The sequence below is a fragment of the Desarmillaria tabescens genome, assembly GCF_030435595.1.
Source record: "Desarmillaria tabescens strain CCBAS 213 chromosome Unknown EV420scaffold_1, whole genome shotgun sequence".
In the NCBI taxonomy this organism is placed as follows: Eukaryota; Fungi; Basidiomycota; class Agaricomycetes; order Agaricales; family Physalacriaceae; genus Desarmillaria; species Desarmillaria tabescens.
In genome coordinates, this window is record NW_026848300.1 from 2,726,828 (window position 1) to 2,747,020 (window position 20,193).

At 44.5% G+C, this 20,193-nt stretch overlaps 3 protein-coding genes across 3 annotated transcripts; 1 reads left to right on the forward strand and 2 right to left on the reverse strand.

The window, feature by feature from the left end:
* Positions 1-195: 195 nt before the first annotated feature.
* On the forward strand, positions 196-869 carry EV420DRAFT_1634423 (uncharacterized protein; the record flags this gene model as incomplete). The annotated part of the gene is made up of 5 exons (XM_060476318.1): positions 196-249; positions 297-407; positions 459-653; positions 703-786; positions 837-869. 5 exons carry the CDS (start codon positions 196-198, stop codon positions 867-869), a joined length of 477 nt encoding a protein of 158 aa, XP_060339822.1.
* On the reverse strand, positions 763-1,578 carry EV420DRAFT_1498014 (ubiquitin-related domain-containing protein). Its single transcript, XM_060470950.1, has 6 exons — positions 1,409-1,578; positions 1,288-1,346; positions 1,208-1,229; positions 1,094-1,152; positions 997-1,041; positions 763-945 (listed from the first exon to the last, which is right to left on the reverse strand). The coding sequence occupies exons 1-6, from the start codon at positions 1,473-1,475 to the stop codon at positions 922-924; spliced, it is 276 nt and encodes a 91-aa protein (XP_060339823.1). The 5' UTR covers positions 1,476-1,578; the 3' UTR covers positions 763-921.
* Positions 1,579-13,479: 11,901 nt separating this feature from the next.
* EV420DRAFT_1634426 (uncharacterized protein) lies at positions 13,480-17,098 on the reverse strand (the record flags this gene model as incomplete). Its single annotated transcript, XM_060476319.1, has 7 exons — positions 13,480-13,702; positions 14,345-14,566; positions 14,621-14,711; positions 14,746-14,935; positions 16,739-16,769; positions 16,818-16,993; positions 17,051-17,098. The coding sequence occupies 7 exons, from the start codon at positions 17,096-17,098 to the stop codon at positions 13,480-13,482; spliced, it is 981 nt and encodes a 326-aa protein (XP_060339824.1).
* Positions 17,099-20,193: the final 3,095 nt, after the last annotated feature.

Sequence of the window (20,193 nt, forward strand, 5' to 3'; positions counted from 1 at the left end):
CCCCAACGAACGCGCAATCTTCTGGGTGCCCTGACCACAACCTCGGAGTCGCGTCGAGCATATACACTGATGCTGGGGAGGTCATACACGTCCAAGTTGAGGTAGATGAGTTGGCGGAGTCTGGCCTTGGGAACGTGTCGTGGTGGATTCAGGAAGAGAATGATGTAAATAGAAACTTGTTAGACTAATACCACCATGTCCCAAACAAATCAGACTGACCAGCTGCTCGAACTCCTCCTCCAACTCAAGGTTCTCCTCTTCATACATCCCATATAAACTTTGCTAATGCCTCTCAGAAAACAACGCCAGCCGCCGCAAAGCAAATATTGAATGCTCAACCTCAGATTGCCTATGCCTTGATCACGCTTATGGTTACCATGGATGCCGTGGATATCGATGTCTTTCAGGTGTGTATCAGTGGGTAATGTATCGCCTTTTGCTGACTTTGGAGGAAGTAGAGGATATTGGCAGAGTATGGGCAGCAGCAAGCACAATTGGCACCACCACCACCAGTCGTCACGCCGACACCGACACCGACACCGCCAGTGCCACAGCCAACGTACAGCCAACCTCAGCCGTCATACCCAGCTTACGCCGGGCAACAGCCAGCACCACCCTTGGATATTCTCGCTACTATACCTGATGACCAAAAGGTGCGTTCGCTATCGATTCGCTGTCGTTCTCTTAACCACGTTTTCGTAGGCTATGATTATGCACGTTATACAGATGACCCCGGAGCAGATCAACGCTTTGGGGCCTACAGAGCGGGCAAGTGTGTTACAGCTCGTTAGTGGCCGTCCTTTCCTTTCACTATCATTGGTTGACTTTCTCTGCAGAGAGCTTCATTACTCGGCCAGCCTGCCTCATGATCCCTTTGTGCTGTACATATAATAAATATTGGCTGTTTACTTCCTTCGCTCGTCACCACTTATGTCCACCTCCAACCTAAGTAACCAGTGAGCCCGTAGAGCATAGAATAAACAAAATGGATAGTACCTGGCCTAGATGCGCGTCTATCGTATCGCCATCCTCCATGTCAACCTAAGTGTACCGTCAGAGCCGTAGCTAACCAGACGCGACAATGGCTACGCACATCTGCAGGGGTCTCGTCTTTCTGTACTCGCTTCCCTTCGTATGTAAACTTGAACGTGCCTAGTCACCGCCACGATCAGCCAACCCACGTCAGTTAAGCTCAAGCAACACCCACCTGGCTCCTTTCCAAACTTTTTCTAGAAATCGCCGTAGTTCAGAACGGTACACCATTCACCTCGGACCGCGAACACGCACCTCGGCTGCCTGGAAGACTTTGGAGAACTTGGTATCTCGTCGGACTAGGACTGTGATCTCTGTAATAATGCATTGACGCGTATTTGGCGGGGAAGAGCTGGGAGGAGTGTGTAGAGCGTACTGGTGCCGTCGTCGGTTTGGATGTTGATGTTGATCTTGGGCTTGATGTCTTCTGCCTCTTGCGACATCGCGACTGATGAGAGGAGCAAGGCAAAAACGCGTCGTCACGGTCACGCGTCACTGCGCGCTAAGGGTTACTAAGTCAATGTTGTTCCGAGTCCTATATGTATATATAGGAAGGAAATCGGTCCTTATACTGGATTTAACCGTGAGATTGATCCTATTCGGAAGCCTCTGCAGCTGATGACAAATGTAGTATAGCTGTGAAAGTGGGGTTTCACCCCCATGGGCCACAGCAGGGCTGCGTGCCATCACTGTATTGTATGGTTTTTGGTAACCCTTATATGGAATACAGACCAAAGCTGAATGCACCCTAATGGCCATTTGTATGGTATGATGTATGGTTGTTCTGTTGCCATCAGAAGCTCCAACAGACAGCCATACAACATCATAATACTGTTAAGGGGGAGGCAGGGCTAAAATCTGGCAAAGAGGGTAGGGGAGGGAGGGGGGGAGGGGTCCTGACCTTAAACACAACACCAACTTACCTTGTATCAGTGTTGTGCCAGTCACTGACTAGTCACAAAGGCCAGTGCAAGTCACAAGTCAGTGACAGGCAGGTCACTTTTTGACCTGACCTTTTCTCATGGCCTCACAAAGCTAGCCTCTGTCCAGCTTCTCAACCAAAGTCGACTGACCATGATGGCTGTGCAATGCCCTCTTGTTATGGTGGGGACAACATCAGGTGATAACATTCTGTGGCTGTGTGAAAGTCAAGGCAAAAAGTGACTTTTGGACTTGTCTCAGGTTAGTTCAAAAGTCAGGACAGCAACTTATGACTTTTGGTCCATGCCCTTCCAACACTGCCTTGTATAGTACTACAAGAGCATGTAATGCAGCATACAGTGTATTATGACTTTACCCCTATTTTCCTTATCTTATCTTATCCTTATCCCTCAGAACCCCAGACCTACCTATCTTATCTCTCAGACCCATGATATTCTGCCGGCACACTTCTTACCCGTTTACCTGGTTGCCATCAACCCAGTTCACAGCTGCCACATCCTGGATGACTGACAACCCGCATGCACCATCATGCTTCTCTTAATGGCATCATGCTTCTTAGTGGTTGAACAGGAGTCGACCACTAGTCGAGGGTGGTCTACAGGATGCAGCCTATTCAAATGGAGTCCTGTGCAGATACAGGTGATATGCACTCTTTATTCTCATTCATTGGGAGTCCACTTCTTTTAGTATCCTCACTTCTCATTTGTTGAAAGGTGCACTTCTCGCTGCATGTGCCCTTGTAGATACTATTTTTAGTATGAGTCTAACATGTATTTAAGCTAGCCTATGCTGTGGCCTTAGTCCCCAGCTTCGGCTAAGGTTATATACTCCTAACTCTTACAAGCTTCTTGCTTTTGCTATAAGTGATGCCTAACTTCTCACAATCTACCAATGCCTCTCTAACACTGAATCACCGAATGCGAGTGACAGGATAGAGATCAGCCTTGGCTCAGATTAGAGTTAGTGCTTAACACAGTGAAGGTTTGATCTTAATGTGATGCCTTGTAAAGCTCTTAAAGCATCTAATGTGTTTTAAATGTCCTTTTTCTTGTTAAAGTGAGTCATGGCAACCTGGCCAGCAACTTCAGACCATGATGTCAATAGAAATAGTATTACTAAGCTATTCAAATATAGCTATATTATTACCCAATATGGCAGAAGGAGGAGGGGGAGGAGGAGACCACCTGTCCTTAAACACAAAAATATATGTTATGTGCACTATTTTATTTCCACCTCCTTCTTGTCCCTTCTTTACTGCATCACCTGTACCCTCTTCATGCACTGTTGCCTCAGTTTTAAGCTTCATCTTACTCTTGTTTGAGTTCTTCCAACCTCATTCTCCATCACTGACTGTTCTTTACAGTATCATTCACATTTGCTGATACAATAGCTACTGTCATCTTGGTCTATGTTGCACACTAGCATAATAAACAAGGTCAAACTTGTGATGTGACTTATACTTCAGTCAAGCATTCAGTGAGCAGGTGCAGGTTTGGCCAATGCAGTGACTTAGGTAGCCTAGGTGAGGTTGCTTTAGAGCCAAAAGCTAGGTGTATAGAATCTTAGCCAAAGCTGGGGCATAAGGCCACAGTGCAGACTACTTAAATACAGAGTAGGTGTCCTAAGAATAGTACATACTATGGTCTGAATGCTAGAGGTCTAGAAGGTTGCTTGTTTGTCTGAATAGAAGTAATGTGACAGCTGTGAGTAGTTTAGTACTAAAGTGATATGAGTCAATAGGGTATGAAGTGAAAAGGATAAAGAAAATGGTAGAATCCATGATATTACCCCCCTCCTTAAGACTCAGTCATCCTGACTGAGTCCATGTCTCACTTGTCATCAGAATTTTCACTGCTAGAGTCATTCACACATTCACTTTCCAAATTGTTAAAGACTTGTCCAAGGTGAGATTCGTACTCAAGTACCTGGTCTTTGGCATTCTCCAGGTTGGCTCTGGTGACCCATGAGTTTTCCTCATGTGAATATCCTTTCCATTTGACAAGATGATCAGTTACTTGTTTCCTATGACATCTACATCTGATCCACTGATCTCTAGTATCAACGATTTTCTCAATTTCATACTCCTCCTTGCCATCAATGAGCTCAGGCAGTGGGGAAGGTGGCTGTTGCTGGGTTGGAAATGCTGGTTTATAGTATGAAGATAGGAGGGCTTCATTGAAGTGATTATGAATTTGCCATGCAGGATAGAGGGCCAGTTTATAGGCAGAGAGTCTATACTTTGCAGTGATCATGAATGGCCCTACTCGTTTATCATTGAGATTTTTCTTAGCTCATGGGAGATGAAGATTTCAGGTGTCTAGCCATACTTTTTGTCCAATTTGATATTCCACTGCCTCCTCTCAGTGTTGGTCATAAGATCACTTCATGGCATCAGTAGCCTTTTAAAGAGCTGCCTTAGTTAGCCTATGAATATCAGCAAGCTTGATGATGAACTCCTTGGCCACAGGCACCTCTCCTTCTTGGGGTTTTGATGGGAATAGGTCTCCATCTCACTCAAGGTTGACCTTGAAGGGAGAGAAGCCCATGGTGGAGTGCTGCTGGTTGTTGTGGGTAAAGGCGACAAGAGGCAGCCACTCAGTCCAGTCATTCTGTCAGTAGTTTATGAATATCTGAAGGTATTTTTTGACTTCCTGGTTGGTGCTGATGAGCCTCAAGGCTCTGTACACTCAGAATTATTCACGGATTTTAGCATTATAATAAATGCCTTGTCCACTTAGTGGACTTTCTTTAAGTCAACAATTGCAATCATGGCAATACTCACTTTTACCGCCAACTATCCATCCCAACTCATATTCCACATCAATATGCGCCACTTCATTATTGCCACCAGGCACTTGATTGCAGATCTCACAGAATTAGGACCATCATTGATCACTCAGCACAGCCATCACTGACATCAGCATCAAGCATCACTTAATAAAATGCCACCACCAAAGTACCTATTCCATGGCAAAAGACTTAATACCGTGACCTTTCCACTAGCTTTCCTAAGGCTATTACAATGCCAAGACAATGCCACATGCATCTACTTCAGTGTACTACCTTCAGTGTACTTTGCTGCAGCAACACAGCAGCTCAAGAGTCCATATGTTGGCAGAATTCTTTCTGATCACCAAGTCTATATGTGGTAAAACTGTGTGGGTGCTGTTACTTTAGAACTCTGGGAGCACATGTTTTATATCATTTCTTATCAATTGATGTACTAAGGACTTACTAAGGACTCATTTCAAGTATTCTAATTTTATTCTGGACTTGTAGTATAAAAGCTAGTGTAGTAGTAGTTATTGGACACACAGGTTATCAATGACAAGTAACTAAGTTGCTACAACCACTATCTCTTGTACCCACTAGGAGACAGACAATAACAGCATAGTCACTCTGAGTTATACTCTCTGTCATGGCTTTTCTTCTAAACAGTATTGGTGTATGCTCATATTGTGCCAATACATGGAATTTTGTGTCCACAACTTGCTTTTATCTTTTATTCTGCCAGCATTGTTTCACTTTCACCAGCCAGCATTGTTTTACCAGCTTTCACTTTCTATGTCGCCATTGTTTCATCCCAGTTCAGCTCAGTACAGTTACATCTCCATGTGGACACAGATTAGGATCATCAGTCACGGCATTTGGTATCTTGCCATCAGTTTTAGTATAGGATCACCAGTCTCAGTATTTGTTATCTTGCCATCAGCTTCAGTATAGAATAGTCTCCATGTAGACTCAGGATCAATATCAGTTTCATTTTACCACAGTTAACCTTAGTCCAGTTTTAGTTTCATCATCGCTCAGTTCTGTTCATCATTTGCCATCACTAGTTCCCTTTTATATTTCTGCCAGTTTCTTGACTACAGTCTTTATCTCTTGCCATCACGGTATTTGTTATCTTGCCAACAGTATTTCTCTTTGACAGCATTTCCATTAATTCTGCCAATTCTGCCCATGGCTTTTACTAGTTAATTGCCATCACTTCATTCACGGTTTGCCAGTATTCCCAGTTATACTGGATTCTGTTCCTTCTTGTACATCGAGACCCTTCCTGGCTTACAGCCAACACTTTCTAGTACTCATTTGTTAAGAGTACTACTCCACTGACTGAAAAGTTGCAGTGTATACTTGTGTTCTTGAGGAATTCATCGCATGGAGGTGCACTGAAACACTTGCACAACAACAAAGCCTTTATTGCTGCTATATACCATTTGCTGTAAACTCCTCTAGAGTTTTGGTTTTTGCTGTTGCCATGGAAGTTTAGGCTCATCAGCGTATTGATGAGCCTCAAGGCTCTGTATGCTCAGAATTCACAGATTTTAGCATTATAATAAAAGCCTTGTCCACTTAGTGGACTTTCCCTAAGTCAATGATTGCAATCATGGCAATACTCACTTTTACCACTAACTATCCATCCCAGCTCATATTCCACATCAATATACACCACTTCATTAATGCCACCAGGCACTTGATTGCAGATCTCATAGAATTAGGACCATCATTGATTGCTCAGCACAGCCATCACTGACATCAGTATCAAGTGTCACTTAATAGAATGCTGTAGCCAAAATACCTATTCCATGACAAAAGACTTAATACCATGACCTTTCCACCAGCTTTACTAAGGCTGTTACAATGCCAAGACAATGCTGCACACATCTACTTCAGTGTACTACCTTCAGTGTACTTTGCCGCAGCAACATAGTAGCCCAAGAGTCCATATGTTGGCAGAATTCTTTTTGGTCACTAAGTCTATATGTGGTAAAACTGTGTGGGTGCTGTTACTTTAGAACTCTGGGATTACACATTTTGTATCATTTCTTACCAATCTATGTACTAAGAACTTACTAAGAACTCATTTCAAGTATTTTAAAATTATTCCGGACTTGTAGTATAAAAGCTAGTGTAGTAGTAGTAGTTAGAGACACAAATTACTGGACACAAGTTATCACAACTGTTATCAACCACCATCACTGCTTGTATTCACTAGGAGACAGACAATAAAACATAGTCACTCTGAGTTATACTCTCTGTCATGGCTTTTCTTCTAAATGGTATTGGTGTACACTCATATTGTGCCAATACACAGAATTTCATGTCCATAACTTGCTTTTATCTTTTATTCCACCAGTATTATTTCACTTTCACCAGCCAGCATTGTTTTACCAGCCTTCACTTTTTACATCACTATCATTTCACCCCAGTTCAGCTCAGTACAGTTATGTCCCCGTGTGGACACAGATTAGGATCGTTATTGCTGCCAGCAGTGTCTGTCACAGAATTTCAGTCAACAGTTTCAGTATAGGACCTTCAGTCACAGTATTTAGTATCTTGCTGTCAGCTTCAGTATAGGATAGTTTCCGTGTAGACTCAGGATCAGGATCAGTTTTGTTTTACTGCAGTTAACCTCAGCCTAGTTTTAGTCTCAGCCTCGCCCAGTATTAGTCATCATTTTGCTGCCACTAGCTTCCTCTTCATATTTCTGCCAGCCAGTCTCTCTTTATTTTACTGCCAGTTTCTTGACTACAGTCTTCATCTCTTGCCATCACAGTATTTGTTATCTTGCCAATGGTATTTCTCTTTGATGGCATTTTCTCTAATTCTGTCAACATCGCCCATGGCATTTACTAGTCAATTGCTGCCACTTTGTTCACAGTTTGCCAGTATTCCCAGTTATACTGGATTCTGTTCCTTCTCATACATTGAGACCCTTCTCAGCTTACAGCCAACACTTTCTAGTACTCATTCATTAAGGGTACTCCTTTGCTGACTGAAAAGTCACAGTGTATACTTGTGTTCTTGAGAAATTCATCGCATGGAGGTGCACTGAAACACTTGCACAACAACAAAGCCTTTATTGCCACTATGTGCCATTTGTCATGAACTCCTCTAGAGTTTTGGTTTTTTTACCATTGCTATGGATGTTTAGGCTCATCAATGTTCAGTCTGGCCATCAGTTTGGGGGTGGTATGTGGTGGAGGGATTCCCCTTGATTCCAAGGGACTGATACAGTTCTCAAGTAAACTTGGCCACAAACTGGGGTCTTCTATCAGATATGATTTTGGAGGGGATGCAGCCATACTTGCAGCACACCTTGTCTTGCAGTATCCTGGCTCATCTGGTGGTAGAGAGCTCCTTTGAGCAGGGGATGAGAATTAGGGTTTTAGAGCACTTGTCCACAATGTTGAGTATTGTGTTGTGCCCATTGGATTCAGGTAGATTGGTGATCAGGTCCATCATGATCTGAACCCAGAGCCTCTCAGGTACCTCATTTGGATGTAGGAGTGCTCTCCTAGGTTGAGTATGCACCTTGGTTTGCTGGCACATTTTACACCCTTGTACATAGTCCTCTACGTTGATGAGCCTAAACTTCCATGGCAACAGCAAAAACCAAAACTCTAGAGGAGTTCACGGCAAATGGCATATAGTGGCAATAAAGGCTTTATTGTTGTGCAAGTGTTTTGGTGCACCTCTGTGCGATGAATTCCTCAAGAATGCAAGTATACACTGTGACTTTTCAGTCAGTGAAGTAGTACCCTTAACAATTGAGTACTAGAAAATGTTGGCTGTAAGCTGGGAAGGGTCTCGATAGATGAGAAGGAACAGAATCTGGTATAACTGAAAATACCAGCAAGCCATGAACAAAGTGATGGCAATTAACTAGTAAAAGCCATGGGCAGAATTGGTGGAATTAATGGAAATGCCATCAAAGAGAAATACCATTTGGCAAGATAACGAATACCAGGACAGCAATAGATGAAGACTGTAGTCAGGAAACTGTCAGTAAAACGAAGAGAGATGGGCTGGCAGTGATATGAAAGGGAACTAGTGGCGGCAAATGATGAATGGAACTGAGTGATGATGAAACTAAAACTGGACTGTGGTTAACTGCAGTAAAACGAAACTTATACTGATCCTGAGTCTACACAGAGATTATCCTATTCTGAAACTGATGGCAAGATAACAAATACTGAGACTGATGATCCTATACTGAAGCTGACAGCAAGATACCAAATGCCGTGACTGACAATCCTATACTGTTAACCGAAATTCCATGGCAGGCACTGCTGGCAGCAATAATGATCCTAATCTGGGTCCACATGGAGACATAACTGTACTGAGCTGAGCTGGGGTAAAACAATGGTGATGTAGAAAGTGAAGGCTGGTAAAATGATGCTGGCTGGTGAAAGTGAAACAATGCTGGCAGAATAAAAGATAAAAGCAAGTTGTGGACATAAAATTCCATGTATTGGCACAATATGAGCATACACCAATACTGTTTAGAAGAAAAGCCATGACAGAGAGTATAACTCAGAGTGACTATGCTGTTATTGTCTGTCTCCTAGTGGGTACAAGAGATAGTGGTTGTAGCAACTTAGTTACTTGTTGTTGATGACCTGTGTGTCTCCAATAACTACTACTACACTAGCTTTTATACTACAAGTCCAGAATAAAATTAGAATACTTGAAATGAGTCCTGAGTAAGTCCTTAGTACATCGATTGGTAAGAAATGATACAAAACACGTGTTCCCAGAGTTCTAAAGTAACAGCACCCACACAGTTTTACCACATATAGACTTAGTGATCAGAAAGAATTCTGCCGACATACAGATTCTTGGGCTGCTGTGTTGCTGTGGCAAAGTACACTGAAGGTAGTACACTGAAGTAGATGCATGTGGCATTGTCTTGGCATTGTAACAGTCTTAGGAAAGCTAGTGGAAAGGTTACGGTAGTAAGTCTTTTGCTGTGGAATAGGTATTTTGGTGGTGGCATTCTATTAAGTGATGCTTGATGCTGATGTCAGTGATGGCTGTGCTGAGTGATCAATGATGGTCCTAATTCCATGAGATCTGCAATCAGGTGCCTGGCAGCAATAATGAAGTGGCACATATTGATGCGGAATATGAGCTGGGAAGGGAATTTGGTGGTAAAAGTGGGTATTGCTGTGATTACAATTGTTGACTTAGGGAAAGTCTGCTAAGTGGACAAGGCATTTATTATAATGCTAAATCTGCAAATTCTGAGCATACAGAGCCTTAAGGCTCATCAATGTCCTTCCGCATCTTTGGCCACCAATATTCTTGTAGGATAAGCTCTTTGGTCTTTTCGACATCTGAGTGGCCCACTAGAAGGTAATCATGATGCTGGGTGATAATTTCTCCTCACAATGTGAAGTCTCTGGGAACATAGATTCTTCCATCATGGAGGAGTAGGTCATCTTCCTTGGTGATCCCTTCATCATGGTTGAGGGCAGTAGCTATTCTCTGGTCCCAGTTGTGGGGATTCCTCATGGCTTGCCAGATTTGATCATGCACCTCTTCTTCTGAGAGGAGTGTCAGCACTTGGAAGTGTGCCTTGGTCAGAACAACAATGTCTTGGTTGTTGTTCTTTCCTTGTTCGTGGTTGGTGCATCAGCTAAGGAGGTCTGCTTTCCTGTTGGCTGTCCCAGGTTTGTGGTGTAAGGTGAAGTGGTATTTGGCCAGCTCAGTCACCCATCAGGCTTGTTGCTGGTTTAGTTTCTGGGGTTTGTGGAAGTACTAAAGGTTTTGGTGATTGCTCCAAGTTTGGATGTCTAGTTGCACTCTTAAGAGATAGTGGCATCACTTGAAGAGAGCAATCATGATGGCCAGGAGTTCCTTGTCATAGATTTCATAGTTCCGTTTAGTGGCAGTGAGGGATTTTGACAGGAAAGCCAATGGTCTCCACTTCCCATCTTGTTTCTGTGACAATATTGCCCCAATGGCACCATCACTGGAATCCACTTCTATGCAGAAGGGTTTGGTGATGTCAGCCATGCCTAACACTACCCCTTCCATGAAACACCATTTTAAGCCTTTGAATGCCTCCCACTGCTCAGCTCCCTATTTCCAGTCTACCTTCTCAGTGAGCCAGGTGAGTGGTTTAACCTTGTTGCTGTAGTGCTCAATAAAGCATTGGTAGAAGTTGGTGAATCTGAGGAATGACTGTAACTCCTGTTTTTTGGATAGGGTTGGCCACTTCAAGATTCCTGCAATCTTGACCAGGTCCATCTGTACCTTCTCTTTGCTGATGATGACTCTCAGGTATTCAGTTTCTAGGACTTCAAACTCACGTTTCATGGCCTTAAGAAACAATTTGTTGGCCCATAGGATCTTAAGGACCTGGCAGACTATGCGGTGGTGCTCTTTGCCAGTCTTAGTGAAGATCAGGATGTCATCCAGGTATATGGTGACCTTTCCTTTAGCAATGAGGTCCTTGAAGATATCGTTCATCATCCATTGGAATGTTGCTGGGGAGTTGGTGAGGCTAAAGAACATGTTCAGGGGTTTAAAGAGCCCCCAATTAGTGCAAAAGGCAGCCTTCCACTCATCCCTCTCTTTTACCCATACATTGTTGTATCCCCATCGAACATCTAGTTTAGTGAAATACTTGGCCCTCTGCAGCTTGTCCATGAGCTCCCCAATCAGAGGTAGTGGGTACCAATTTTTGATGGTTATTTTGTTAAGCTTCTGGTAGTCCTATACTGGGTGGAGCTTCTTATCCTTCTTCTTAACAAAGAAGAAAGAGGATGCCATGGGTGATTTGGATGGGCAAATGCAGCCACTCTCCAAGTTTTCACTTAGGAACTGGTCCAATTCAGCCTGCTCCTGAGGATTAAGTGAGTATACCTTACAATCAAGACTGGCCCTTGCATTGAGGATTAGTTTTATGGTGTGATCCTAGGGTTTCAGTTTTGGAAGTTTGTCAAAGTTCTCTTTGGCAAATATGTCATAGTAGTCCTGGTAGGGTTCAGGAACAACTTCTTCAAAGGTCTTCTCCTCCTTGCCCTTGTTGGCCTGGGCTGTGAGATCATTAGCTCAGGTTTTTGCTACTCATACATGAAATTTGGGATCTATGTGCACCATTAAAATCCTATCTCCTTCCTTGTATTTGGTCCACTGAAGTGAGTCTTCGTCAGGCAGTCTGAATGGAATAGGTTGGCAATCACATCTGGCTAGCGTAACTGACCCAGTACTCCAGTTGATGATTGGGTTGTGTTGCTGGAGCCAATCATGATCCAGGAAGATGGGAGTGGTGCTTAAATCCACTATGGCCAGTTCTATATGCTCCTGGTGGTTGCTGATGGTGAGTCTGACTTCAGCATACTCTATAATGTCTCCTCCCTTGTTGCAGGTTCCATTGGCATTATATACCAGAGTGGGGTGCACAGTTATTCTGGTGGCAAGATTATATTTTGCTACCCATTATCAGTCTATGATGCTGCTGGTGCAGCCACTGTTTACAAGGGCTGATATGGAATGGGTGGCATGTGTGTCTAGTGTCTCCAGTCATAATTTGATGGTGATGTTCTGACCCTTCCCTCCTCATATGTACTGGGGTGGAGCCCATAGGTCTTCCAGTTCTCACAGGCATTGAGCCTTATGGTTGGCTCCTTTGCCTTCCTGTTCAGTTAGTCACCAGATGGTTTCAGCAACAACCTCTTTTACTTTAGTGGGGTGTACTCATTGCTGCAGAAGGGTCTTCTTCACTTCTAGGTTTGGGACCTGCTTGAGTCCTCTTCGAAGCCATTCAGGTCTGTCTTAGTGTTACTCCATGACCATTGGTCAGGTCTTCTCCTCCTTTGGTGTCTTTTGATGGCAGTAGCTGTAATCATCCTCCTCATCAGGATATTCTTCAAGGTGAACACATACCTGTAAAGGGGAGCCTCTCTTCCCTGTTCAGCCTGTTTGATCCTTGTGGATGATTGAGCTATCTATAGGAGAAGGGCTGGTTGGAATAGCTATGGTCATAGAGGCCTCTGTGCTGTGATATTTGCCATTATGGTCTCTGACTATCGCAATAGCATTCTTGTCAAGACCTGAGCACTTCACTGGCTGTTCCATCTCCAGTGGTCTACCTCTGCCATGCCTTCTCCTTAGGTGCAATTCTTGTTTAGCTTCATGTGATAACAGCAATGTGGGTATATACAAATGTGCTGTATGATATATGGATGAATCTGAAACTAAAGTCATGGCTAGCAAAGCTGAATCGCTTATTTCTTTGCCAGCTCATCTTTTACCTCTTCTATGCTGGTTGTGTCAGCTAATTCCTCTGGTCAGTCAGGATCATTCATCATGGTGCAGAGCTGGGCCTTGAAAAGTTTATAATTGCTCTTTTTCTTTGGCAGTACTAACCAGGTTTTCTTGTCCATGGGACACTTGTTGTCATGAGCCATGTGGTCCTTATGTCTACAACAGAAGCATCACCCTTCCTTTTGAAGGCAGTCTACTTCCATCAGCAGGCCCTGGCTGCCATACATGGTGTCTGACATCCTTTTTGTGCTTGGAATGCCCAGAACTGCTGGCTTTTCCAGGGGTGCCCATGCTTCCTTTTCCAGTGCCTATGCTTCAGTTTGACCCTTCTCTCTGGGTGACATGAATGTGGTAGTTCTCATCAATCCATTTCACCCTCTATTTCCACTCCTCATAGATGTGAGGTTATTTGTTATTCCCATGCATAATGGTGTCCTTGGCTCATATTCATATTGCTGCCTTGACAACTTCTTCCATTTCTTTGGCATTGTGGTACTTCTCTGCTTCTATGGTGAGCTCTTCAAAGTCAGCAAAGAACTCAATGGCAGTTTTATAATCTGACTGCTGGAGCTTCTTCCATTTGAGCTGCTTTAGCTCTATCTCTGCTGCTTCTTGGAATTGCATTCGTACATCTTCTTCAAAAGTGGGCCATTTTGGGTACCACATATGGCTGCATACGTGATCCATGTAATGTCCCACTCATTGCACCCATCATTTGAGAGCTTTGCCATTGAACATAGACATGATGAAGATGATGCAGTTGAGTGCATGCCCTCTTGCACTCATGGGAAAGCAGATAGGGAACATGGTGAAATAGGCTTTGTATTGTATGAAGAACCATTTGATGTCAGAGGATGTCCTAGAGAAGGGAGCCAAGGTTTCTAATAGTTTGGGTCAAACCCCCTTCCATGAGTTGTTGTCTTCATTGACCTTGTAGGGGGCAGGTGAGTCAGGTGGTGGTCCGGGTGGGTCAGGCAGCAGCTGTAGGTCTTGAGGTCAAGGCAGGGACTTTAGTTCATAGTCATGGTGAGGATCAGGTTTGAGCCTCTGTGGGGGTTTGGGCAGAGGTGGGGCCAGATTGTTCCTGCAAGACTCTTCGGGTGCATGGGTCGAGGGTTCTTCTTCTGGCATTCCTCTGAGAAGCTGGCTTCTGGGTGGGAGGCCTTGCTGGTACCCTTCCAGTGTGGCCAGCAGGATGGCCCGGTGATGTGAGGGGTAACTGCATTGGCTGAAGAGGGGTAGGATGGTGGCATGGTTTTGGTGTAGCCAGTTCCACATTTTTGCCACATAATGCAATACTTCATCCACATACATTTCTGCTCTGCTATCTGATTCTATGCCTACTTTCTCAATTAGTCTAGCTGCCTCAGATGTTATCCATGACCCTTCATTCATCAGTGATCTCCCTTGCCACTCCTGAAGTTCTGGCCATGTCATCACTCCCAGTTCCCATGCTGTCTTCATTAGCTGCTCTGGGTTCCAGCCAGGAACAGGGGTAGGGGGTGCCTTCTTCATCTTCCCCTTCCCCATTAAACTAGTATTGGTAGTTTATGAGCTGGGCATGCTCCCATGGGAAGAGCCAGTTCACATGATAGGTTTCAGGATATCTAGATTGCCTAACAAGAGGCTGTTCAAACTCTGGAGCATCGAACTGGTGACTCTGATCTTCGGCGAGTACCCTAAGCTCACAGCATAAGATGCTGTGGCACTCACCATTGGTGGTCATGTGATGGTCTGCAAGCTCAAAGTAGAGGGGATGGGATTGGTATTCCTTGTTATTAGTGACCCACAAGGTGTAGGTGTTGGGTCCTGAGGTTTCTCCAGTGGTGATGCTAGGATTGGCCTGACCAGGGATAGTGGGGAAATTGGGGTATTGGAGGTCAAACTCAGGGATCTCCCCTTCCTTGAGTGGAGGGAGTCAGTTTGGTGCCATGTGTCCATGATCTCTCACTCTTTGCAGTATATGTCAAACTCGCTCAGCTCTGAGACCTCATCAGGGTCAGGAGCACTGCTGCTGGCAGTGTTGTAGGTCACAAAAGGTGCTTCCCCACTTTCCTGGTTGAGGTAGAGTCAGATAGTGTGAGGTCTGATGTCTAGTCTGAGGCTGAAGGTCTCATCTTGCCTGATGTGTGTGAGAGGTCCAACATACTCTTCATCTGAGGGTCTGCTGAAGACCAAAGAGGCCCTTCCACAAAGACTCGCTGCTCTCTTTAGTCCCAGTCATCATCTTCTTCAGCTCACTAAGCCTTAGCTTGGATCTCCAGGAGTCCTTCTTCATGCTCAACTGGGATGTTGGGGTGGATGTTCATGTCTGGATTGTGATATGCTGTGTTAGAATCATATGGCACTGGTCATGGGGTAGTGGGATGAGGTTTGTCTAGGGTTTCTGTCAAGCCCATAGTATACTCTCCTGGTAACAGGAGTCTGCAGGACTCGAGCTTGGTGTCTTTGTTGATATTATAGGTATCAGTAGAGGAAACAGAAGGTGATGACCATAATAGCAGTCAGAAGACCAGTGAAGACATTAAAGGTGTTGGATGTAGTACTGCTCATTTGTGCTAGTCACTGTTATTATCTGACAATAAGTAGCCCTGAGAGAAGCTTTAGCTAAATGTTGCACACTAGTATGACAAACAAGGTCAAACTCATGATGTGACTTGTACTTTAGTCAAGCGTTCAGCAAGCAGGTGCAGGTTTGGCCAATGCAGTGACTTAGATAGCCTAGGTGAGGATGCTTTAGAGTTGAAAGCTAGGTGTATAGAACCTTAGCCAAAGCTGGGGCATAAGGCCACAGCACAGGCTACTTAAATACAGAACAGGTATCCTAAGAATAGTACATACTATGGTCTGAATGCTAGAGGTCTAGAAGGTTGCTTGTTTGTCTGAATAGAAGTAATGTGACAGCTGTGAGTAGTTTAGTACTAAAGTGATATGAGTCAATAGGGTATGATGTGCACATCCAATTCAGGCTGTGCACCAAACCAGCTTTCTCACACAACTGTACTATCAGGAAAGAATAGTCTCAAAGATGGAAGATGGAATTATCCCTTCAGATCTGTAAATCAGAAATCTTTCAGCATCAGAAATTGATGATAGAACAAATGATCATCAGCAGAAACTCATTGTTCTATTGTTTCATCATTCTATTGTCTTTATTGTTCTCCCTTTTTGGTAATCCTTGTAATTTCTATTGTTCTATTGTTCTTATTGTTCTCCTTTCATTGTTTGTGTCATGGACCTCATTGTTCTTTTGTTCTCTATTGTAATATAGATCCTATTGTCTCCATTGTTCTACAAGCCTTTTCATTGTTTTATTTTTCTCCATTGTACCCTAAATTGGTAGTCTATTGTCCTCTACTAGTATATATACAGCTGTAGATTAACAGAAAGAAGAAGGTTTCCCTCAACATCAGTAGGACCCAATATACTTTCTTTCACTCCACCAACTCAGTAGCAGCCTAGCACCACCTAGGGCTCTGAACCAAGGAGTTAGTATATCTTTTACTTCTTAATCATCATCCTCATCTCTCTCTCTACATCCTCACCTATCACCTATCATCCTCATCTATCAACCTATATCACCTAGTTTCTTGTTCTCATATCATACCTAGTCTAAATCTGTCAGAATTGTTGAAGACCCTCCTTCCATGCAAAAGAATTTGCTAGGGAATATATTTCAGTTCACACCAATGTTCCCAAGCCTTACAATGGTACAGCAGTACCTGACAACCGACCTCCTGCCACCTGGGTCAGCAATCACAAACACCCCTATTCCCAGTTCATACGAGCAGGGTATGGAGTTGGAGAACCCAACATCATCGCCCATATACACAGGAATGAACACTATGGCCATGCCACCAGTCCAATCCTCAACGATGACAAGGCCAGGAGATACATGGCCCTCTACTCTCGACAGAGGCCAGAGGACCCCTATGCTGATGAGGCTGCCTGTAGGAGGGTACTACAAGGAAATCCTGAGGCAGGTCTATCTGGTACTAGATAGAGTGGTGGAAACAACCATGATACTTCTCTGGGGATTAGGTTGGGATGAGCTGTTCCATGCCATGGTCTACGGTATTTAAACCGACCCGTATTGGCTGATGACAGAGGCTGGAATTGATTATACAGGAGCTAGGTTGATAGGAGATCAATTTTCAATGATGAACATCATGACGGTAGAGACCTATTGCCTAACGGCTAATGTATGGAATATCATACACCCTGAGGACCTGAAGGAGAGAGGAGCCTCATATCAATGACTGGCACCCATGCCATGTACATTGCCATACAAACCAATATGAGCCACAGTCCAAGGAGCTAACAACGGCTGAACAGGAGGAGATGCTGCACTGGTAGACTCCTCAATCATGCAGAAGCTGTCTCAGTCACCTGTGCTGCCACCACCACTGATCTCTCAGCATAGCCAACCAGGAGGATTTCCAAGTCCTCATCACAATTGGACTCTAACCTCTTCACCATAGTCACCAGCCCCAGCCCTACCCCCTGTACTGCCAGATGGTCTGCCTCTGCCTACACCTCCAAGATGGAACATGGGATCTGCAGATGCCAACTCATAGGGAAAGGTAAAGCCCAAGTTGGTGGCTGAGCCCAAACCGTTTCATGGCAAGGCCAACGAACTATGACAGTTCTTCAACCAGTGCAAAACTTACTTCGGGGTGTTTGCTGAACACTTCAGCCTGAATAGCTGAGGGGACAATCCCTACTGAATCACCTTTGCTACAGGGTACTTCAGGGATGATGCCCAGCTGTGGTGGGACCAGCAGGAACATGTGTATCAGGACTCCATTAGAGGCCACTGGTGATACCCAAAATGGTTCAACTTTCGTGCCCAGATAGAGAATAGGTTTAGAGAGGAGGCCAAAATGGCCATCAAGAAGCAGAAGTGGCAGATGCTCCAACAGAAGAACTTCAAATTGGCCATCGAATTCTTCATGTGCTTTGAGAAACTAGCCATCAAATGCAATGAGTACAGCAACAAGAAACAGATCTTCAAGATAGTTGAAAAGGCCATATGGCCTACTGTCAAGAGCACCATCATGCATGGCAACAATGATCACCCCACCACCTATGCCGAGTGGAAACACCACATCGAACGAATCAATGCCAATTACCACTACAATGTAGCTCAGCAGGAGGGGAACCCCAACAAGCCCTCCTTGAACAACTCAAGTCGAGGCAACCAAAGTAGTGGAGGATTGTTGGGAAAAGGTAACTCCAGCGACAAGAAGGATGTCTCGGGCACCACCTATGGCAGAGCGGGTCAGCCAATGGAAATTGATTAGCTGAAAAAGGACTGACTCTGCTTCAAGTGTGGATTACCAAATCATATAGCATGGGACAACAAGTGTCCAGATGACAAGTCGAAATGGAAGAAGGTAAAGATGCCACCAAGGAAGAAGGCTGATGCTGCCAGGCTTAGGCAATTATTGGCTGAAGTGGAGAAGGAAGAAGCGATGGCAAGTACGTCAAAGGAGGAGGAGGTAAAAGACAAGTCAGTGAAGAACTAAGCAGTTCTTCTTCATCAACAGGACTTTCAGTTTCTACTGGTGTGGTAGTATACATCAGTCTTGACATAGACTGGTGGGCGCAGGTCGTTGGCTGACAGAAGTTGCGTAGCCAAGGATTTGAAGTAAGAAGAATAGACGAGTAGTAACTAGGTATATGTAGTCAGTAACAGAGGGTTAATGAGAGCTCATGGTGCGCAATATTGGTACTCAGAACTCAGGACTTGAAGCTCGAACATGGTGGACAAAAAGCAAGAGTCTATTTTCCAAGGTACGGCTTGACTTGTACAGTTAGGGGATGGCCACACACATTCTCTTGCATCGCCAGGGCCCTGCTATGACATCCGGGAATGTAAGCGAAGAAGAAAAGATAAGAAAATAGTCCATTGGCAAAGTGAAAGTCCATAGCTAGGCCTCAACATTGAACAATTGCTCCACCTGGGATTAGCACAACTTAGTATAGGGAGAGTACACTGCCACCCTCAGCATGGATGAACGGGTCATCAATCCATCATCGTCTCAATCCTCAGCGCAGTCCGAGGTGGTTACAGCCATTGCAGTCTCATCCTTGCATCCTGTGTGTACAGTAGAGGTGGATGTTCAGCATGAAGATGGGGATAAGGAAGAGCACATAAGAATTTCAACTGTGAAGTGTAAGCAAAGAAAGAAAGGTATAATGGGACTGGATAAACAACACCACAACCTAGACCAATTCTAACGTTCCCTCATTTGGTATAGCTCAGTTGTCATTGAGGAGAGCCCCATGTGAGTCAGTGCCTTGATCGACATGTCATCATTCACATTGAGAATTTAAACTTGGCCTCATTTGAGCAATAGTGCCCAAAGTTTCACGTAGTGAAGAGAGATTAACCTATAAAATGAGAGGGAAGAGAAAAGCAGTATGTAGTCATGAGAGAAGGAAGGAAAGCACAAGGAACTGAAAAAGGAAGGATGCATCAGCATGCCTAGTGGCATCAATTCCACGAGCATGGCAATGTGTACTGCCACACTGGTGCTACACATGTGATTCCTGCTAGACAGACTTATACTATTTCTGTAGGTGCATCTATGCCCAATACATGCATTTCACAGCATTCCACTGTGACCAATTTTGAACCGCAAGCTGCAAACAGAGTAGAAGGAATTTCCCCCACCTCTTCAGAGGTACTGAACCCAAACTGTCAGGACATGCTGCTTGGTGGTGGTGCTGACGACACAAGAGGTCAAGATGACGGCTGAGCCAGGGTCCAACTCTTGGAGAAGCAGGACTCAGCTGCAATAATTCTGAGCAAGGTCAGTGTTCCTGCTGGAGGCATTGAACCTAAAATGAGTCAGTGCCCACAGAAGCCAGCAAACTGCTTGGGAAAAGCTGGTGCAGAGCCAGCAGAAATGGTAGAGGCCTGTAGCATAACAGAGCTCTGAGAAGGTTTGACAGTAACCAACACCATTCCCAGAAGTAGGAGCAATGACTGGCCTCAGATCAAGCTCCCAGGAAAGTCAGTGACCAACAAGGAGCAACCATCTGGGATTGTCACTGGCAGAACTCCCTCAGTATCAAAGAATGCGATTGCGGCAAAGAACAGCGACTTACAGTCTGGGCGTTTCTTTCAAACGATAGACCCCAATGTCATTATCA

Excerpts from the sequence above, each read along its gene's own strand:
- EV420DRAFT_1498014 (XM_060470950.1), bottom strand. The coding sequence starts at position 1,475 with ATGTCGCAAGAGGCAGAAGACATCAAGCCCAAGATCAACATCAACATC. Across the intron at positions 1,347-1,408 it reads CCAAACCGACGACGGCACCA|AGATCACAGTCCTAGTCCGA; the intron begins GTACGCTCTACA and ends GCATTATTACAG. Across the intron at positions 1,153-1,207 it reads AAAGTTTGGAAAGGAGCCAG|GCACGTTCAAGTTTACATAC; the intron begins GTGGGTGTTGCT and ends GGCGGTGACTAG.